The sequence below is a fragment of the Myotis davidii genome, unplaced genomic scaffold (genome assembly GCF_000327345.1).
Source record: "Myotis davidii unplaced genomic scaffold, ASM32734v1 scaffold143, whole genome shotgun sequence".
Classification (NCBI taxonomy): domain Eukaryota; kingdom Metazoa; phylum Chordata; class Mammalia; order Chiroptera; family Vespertilionidae; genus Myotis; species Myotis davidii.
In genome coordinates this window covers 8599504-8605665 of record NW_006294876.1, presented here as the reverse complement: position 1 = coordinate 8605665, position 6162 = coordinate 8599504, and the positions used below count along the sequence as shown (strand labels likewise).

The following is a 6162-nucleotide window of genomic DNA, read 5'->3' as shown; positions in this document are numbered from 1 at the left end:
GGTGATGGCAAAAGTCACTGACCCTATGGGACTGGAGGACTGCTCTAGTTAAGCCAGCCAGGCATCACTCCTCCCCCACCTCCCCATTAAAGTGTGGGTATTGGCCCGGCCAGGTGACCCAGTGGTAAAGCGTTGACTTTTGAACCAAGAGGTCACCGGATGGATTGCTGGTCAGGGCACAAGCCTGGATTGTGGGCTTCACCCCCAGTAGGGGGTGTACAGGAGGCAGCCGATAGATGATGTTTCTCTCTCCTAGATATTTCTATCTATGTATCCTTCTCCTTCCCCGTCTCTCTAAAAATGAAAAAAAAAAAGAAAAGAAGAGAGAACTTGAAAGCTGATGAGACGGTGAGGTTGGGGAACACTGTTTGAAGTAAACTGTTGACTGTCTTTAATTTTATTCTCATTAAAATCGGACTGCAGACAGCCCACTGAAGGAAGAGGGGAGGAATTCCTTTTAAATGAATCATAAAATATTAATAGTTTATTTTATCCAGTTCATTTCTACCTCCCACCTCTAGTAATTTTTTCAAAATCTACTTCCCCAGCACTTAAGGGATGCTGGTCAATGTTTTGCATTGTTGTAGCACTTTGCATACTAAGAGACTTTTTTTTCTCCTATGTCTGTTTGTCCATGCAAATATTTAATTTATTGTGTATAGCTTGTAGAATTGTTGAACAATTCTTGGCTCTCAGCTTTTCTCAGAGCACACTAGAAATTGGATTCTTGGACCACCCTTTCAAGCAGAGATAAATAGGTATTTCTCAGACCTCTCCTACTGAGAGTTTGTGGGCACATAATAACAGCTGGTTACTACTCTAGGGGGAAACTGAGATGGAGAGAGAGTCATTAAGTGACTTGCCCAACATCACACAGCTGGTTAACCTGAACTGTTAACTAAACAAAATCGTCTCTTAAATTGCTTGACTCGACTGACAATATCGTTTAGTAGTTAAAAGTTCAGACTCTTGAATCCCAGTGTGACCATTTTCCTAAGAAAGATGTGCATACCACATAGTACATTGTAAAGAGTGAATATTAGCCATTATGTCAGTATACATGCCAGCCCCTCTTGAAAAATCAATAAAATATTAAAAAAAAAAAAAGAGTGAATATTAGCCATTATGTCAGTACACATGCCAGCCCCTCTTATATCCGTTCTTGCTCATTCCTTTTAGATAAAGGAATGCAGCTCTAAAACTCACTTTTTATAACTAAGTACTAGATCTGAATCAGCTGCCCTAAATTCTAATTCTTGATGGAAACTGTTTGGGCCAGAATGAGATAATACATGAGAAATCACTTATACATTATATCACAACATAAAAGCATGGAGTGTTCATTTATTTTATATGGAATTAATTTAGACTAATATTTCTCATAGAAAAATATTAAAAACACAAGAAAAAAGCCACCATCTGTTGTACAACCACCTAGAGATAACTTGTCATTTTTTCCCTTTTGGTCTGAGTTTCTGGTTTTTTTTTTAAACCTAAGTTGGTCATTGAGGAACATTCAGTGGTCCCAGAAGGGAGATTATGCAAAGGGGAATCTGGTAAAGAGAACACCCTCACTTGATGTCTTTCTTTTTCCCCAGTGATAAGCCTTCCAATAATCCAGGCTCGTCATGGTCAGTTTTAAAGGTGTAGAAAACCATTTATCAGTTATCTGGGTGATAAAAATGGCCATTTTATAGCTCTTTGCAGGTCTGCTTGTGAGGGGTCAATTCTTATGCTTTAATCTGTTCCTAACAGGACCGTATTGGGCGTGGGGGGTCGGGGGCGGCCTGGCTTGGCACCAGTTCCTGTGAAAGTAACAGCATCTCCCATGACCGCACGTTTTGTCAGAGGCAGCGATGGGCTGTGCTGGCTGTCGCTCATGCAGTCTCAGGCTTCATCAGTGGGGGCATCTGAGGATGTGATTTGCTTGCTGGGCCCTGTGCATCTAGATCACATGCGGCAATATTGTGTTCTCTTTGAGGGGCTGCGGTTTGAGCTGGGCATTGTACCAGAGGTAGGAACAGAGCGCTAGGACATCCTGCAGATCGTTGAATAGTTGGAAGACTTGAGGATGTTTTGCTTAGTAGGCACCCTAGGATGGCTGACAGGGACCCCATAGGGAAGAGGGAGTAGACTCATGGCTGCAGGTGGCAAAGCTACAGAACCTGGAGAGCAACGAGATGGGGGTTCTCCCTGGCTTACTGTAACGAGTGTGTGCATGTGTTATATGTAATTGTCAGGACTGTCTAGTAATGCAACAGACCTTAGGGAGGAGTAAGTTTCTGGTCACTGAAGGTATTTAAGCTGAGACTGGATGGATCCCTGCCACAGGATTCTATAAAATGCATTTCTTCCCTGGATTTGCTTTTTATTGAGCTTTTCAAACATGTCAGGGACTGTGCCCAATGCTGAGGAGACAGAGGTCAGTACGATGGGCAAGAGCAGTAGTTCTCAACCTTCTGGCCCTTTAAATGTAGTTCCTCATGTTGTGACCCCCAACCATAAAATTATTTTCGTTGCTACTTCATAACTGTAATGTTGCTGCTGTTATGAATCGTAATGTAAATATCTGACATGCAGGATGGTCTTAGGTGACTCCTGTGAAAGGGTCATTTGACCCCCAAAGGGGTCACGACCCATAGGTTAAGAACCTCTGGGCAAGAGGCTGGGTTACATGACTTTAAAGATTCCCTTATGGCCGGGGCTGGAAGAAATTGCTTGTTGCTTCAGTTTCCTTTGCCTTGATAAAGCGTGGAGCTCTGATCTGTATATTCCTCTGCCTTGTGGACACTGCAGCGTGTTCCTGTCATATTTCTTCTATGACGTAGAGTAATGCTTCATTACTCCCTGAAAGGCTGTAGGCCATGCCCTCATGTAGAGGACAATATTTTATTTTCCCTCTTTTGAACATAGAGGTTAAAGCTGACTGTAGAGTTGATTTTTCATGGCAAATGTTTAATTCCATGCTGACTTACATATGTTTTCTTAAAGACTCAAGATATGTCAAAAACTATAATGAAAGCAGGATGCTTTTTTTTTTTAAAAAAATATATATTTTATTGATTTTTTACAGAGAGGAAGGGAGAGAGATAGAGTTAGAAACATCGATGAGAGAGAAACATCGATCAGCTGCCTCCTGCACATCCCTCACTGGGGATATGCCCGCAACCAAGGTACATGCCCCTGACCGGAATCGAACCCGGGACCCTTCAGTCCGCAGGCCGACACTCTATCCACTGAGCCAAACCGGTCTCGGCAGCAGGATGCTTTTTGAATGTAAGGTGATATTACATAGGAATGTTGTTGGAAGTTCATTGTACTTCAAACGTATATGGAGGATTCAGGCTCTAACGTTATGCTTATTTTTCTGAGGGGAGTCCTAGTGTGTGTAGACCGCGATACCCAATCTCCAACTTCAATATTTGCAAATGGACCACATATCGGTGCTGATTCTACTTCTGCCTGCAGAGATGAGGCAGTACCAGAAGGAGCAGAGGGGCCAAGAGCAAACTGTGCCAACTGGGAGGTGATCTTGGGGTCTCTGTACACTTTGGCCCATCAAGTAAGGCCAGCTGTTGGTTTGCTTCACATCTAGGTTTGGAATTCACCCAGTTGCAGGCCGGATGCCTGGCCAGCTTAATGTGCTGCTGGCTGAAGCTGGGGTGCCATATGATATTGTGTTGGAAATGGACGAGATCAACGAGGACTTCCCAGGTAAGCGATGGGGCCCATGGTGACATTGACCTGTTCTTAGAGTGACTAAAGCATTGTCAGTCCCGGACAGAAACTGTGGGATCACGGGAGACCTGCTCCTCAGATGGGGGGCAACCTGCTCCTGGTGGGGATGCAGCCACAGTGACATAAACAAAACAGTGCTGAATGCTTCACCCGGGTGGTAAGCAGCACAGGTAACTCTGCTCCCGGGAGGAGAGCTGGGATGGAGCAGGCCCTGGGAGGCGATGCAGGGAGGGGGGCTGCCCAGGGACTCGGGACACACTTGGCTTTGTAATCCAGGCCCTGACTCTCTCTCTCTCATGACCTTGACCTAGTGACTCAAGCTCAGGTTCCTCATATATAAAATTGCTGTTGATAATTCAGTGTCTGATTTCTGCAGGGTTTACTGGTTTCCAGTTGTACCAACTCACGATCAGAATAGTAGTTTTCTGTCCTCTTTAAAGTACTAGACTTCACTGGACAAGGTGTTGTCCTGTGTGGCTGTCATGGGTCTTGGTTGAGTGCTGATGACATTTGGCCCAAGATCATGTTTGGTAAAATTAAACTAGTTCCCTCTGGCAAGTGTCCACTGTTAACATAAAAAACAAACAAACTGTTTGTTAGAGAAAAATAATGAAATCGTGTGTATGTCTCAATTCACATGGCATTTTGGCAAAGTTCTAAGGTCGTTCACATTATAATGCTTAACGAGGGAATTTAGGCTATTTTCATTTTATGCCTCCTTTCAGATTTCACTGTTGCTAAATTATGTGTGAAACCTGCCAGTTCCAGGAATTATGGACACAGCTTAAATATGGTACAGACTCAGAGACCATTTTCTTTTAGACAGCAAGTTGCATTTATGGGGTCATCTTAGACATTGAAAATGGAACACAGATATTCTAAAATATCGTTATTGGCAAGGTCACTTTGGGGTAATGAAAGAACTATATAAAGTCACATTAGGGAAGGGAAGCAGAATAATGCAAGCTCCTGCCAGGATGCTCAGGTTAGATTCAGGCCTGTTGCTTTTTAGCTGTGTGACATTGGCTAAGTCACTGAACCTCTCTGATAAAGCCCTTGGTATGGTGCCTGGCACAAGCGTGGGTCTTACAAATACTAGCTTTTGTTATTATCATTATAAAGCCAGATCACTCTCATTTTCCTGGAAAGAAGTGAAAGTGACTCCCTGAGTTTTATATTTTCTCTTTTTTCTTTCATGATGTAGACACTGACTTGGTCCTTGTCATTGGAGCTAATGACACCGTCAATTCAGCAGCTCAAGAAGACCCCAACTCTATTATTGCAGGCATGCCGGTTCTCGAGGTCTGGAAGTCAAAGCAGGTAAGTTCCAGGCTCGTGCTTCATCCTAGTTACACACACGCAGAGCTTTGCTTGGTCACTTGATGAGAAGTGACGAAGGCTTGTGGAGGCCCAGGAGTTGGAGTAGGATTAGGGCCCAGTTCTCCTGGTGCAGCTTCTGTGCTCTGTGGCCACCGGAGAATCTGAGTGAATGCCTCGATCACAGCAGAACCAGAGGGGATTGTGCAGCTGGATTCACGGAATCTGTAACCGCAGCTGAACAAGGGCTTTTGGAATGAGTCTGGCCGAGTTCCAGGTTGAGTCCCGTGGAGCAGATGGCTTCTCTCTAGGACAGTGAGTCATACATGAAGACGAGCACATTTTTTCATTTAATGTTATCGAAAGGGAGTTTGTGTGTCGTTATGGGGTGTCTGGGAGGAAGGTGATTTGGAAATCGGACAGCGGCGTGGCATGAGGAAGCAGGCTCTGCACGCGCACACACTCCTGAAGGGCGGGCTGCTAGGTCGTGGGGAGCTGGGCGCTTGCCAGGCGTCCTCTGCCCAGCCGTGGGCACGTTTCTTTACCACCCCTAAGTCAGATCTGCCTTTTCAGAACCCTGGTTACAAAATGTACATTTTCCCCTTTCATTTTGTTTCTCTTTACTGTACACATGAGTTTAAAACTTAGTGTTTGTGGTACGTGAGCAGATACGCCAGGTACTGGTTCATGGGATATGAGAAATTATTGCATTGGTCATTAATATTTGAGAGTTTGCAGAGCCCTGGGCCGTGTGGCTTAGCAGTTAGAGTGCTGGTCTGTGCACTGAGGGGTCATAGGCTCAATTCATGGTCAAGGGCACATACCAGGGTTGCAAGTTCAATCTCTGGCCCCTGCCCCAGTCCGGGCACATGCGGGAGTCAACCAGTTGAGGTGTCTCTCTCACATTGATGTTTCTTTCGTCCCTCCCCTCCCTTCCACTCTCCCTAAAAATCAATGGAAAAAATATCCTTGGGTGAGGATTAACAAAACAAAGCAAAGCAAAACAAAAGAGTTTGCAGAGTACACTGCTGTACTAGTGCTATTTGAAGCGTGAACGCATTTGTACTGCTTTCCTTCTGGGATAGATGGCATGTCCTAGACCACGGG

The 6162-nt window shown here is 44.6% G+C and overlaps 1 protein-coding gene across 1 annotated transcript in view; it reads left to right on the top strand.

Moving 5' to 3' along the window:
* The window catches only part of NNT (nicotinamide nucleotide transhydrogenase), a 78756-nt gene that overhangs the window by 70731 nt on the left and 1863 nt on the right, over positions 1-6162 (top strand). The window contains exons 20-21 of the mRNA XM_006769468.2: positions 3596-3714; positions 4943-5058. Coding sequence (XP_006769531.1) covers positions 3596-3714; positions 4943-5058 — 235 coding nt within the window. The remainder of the gene's footprint in view (positions 1-3595; positions 3715-4942; positions 5059-6162) is intronic.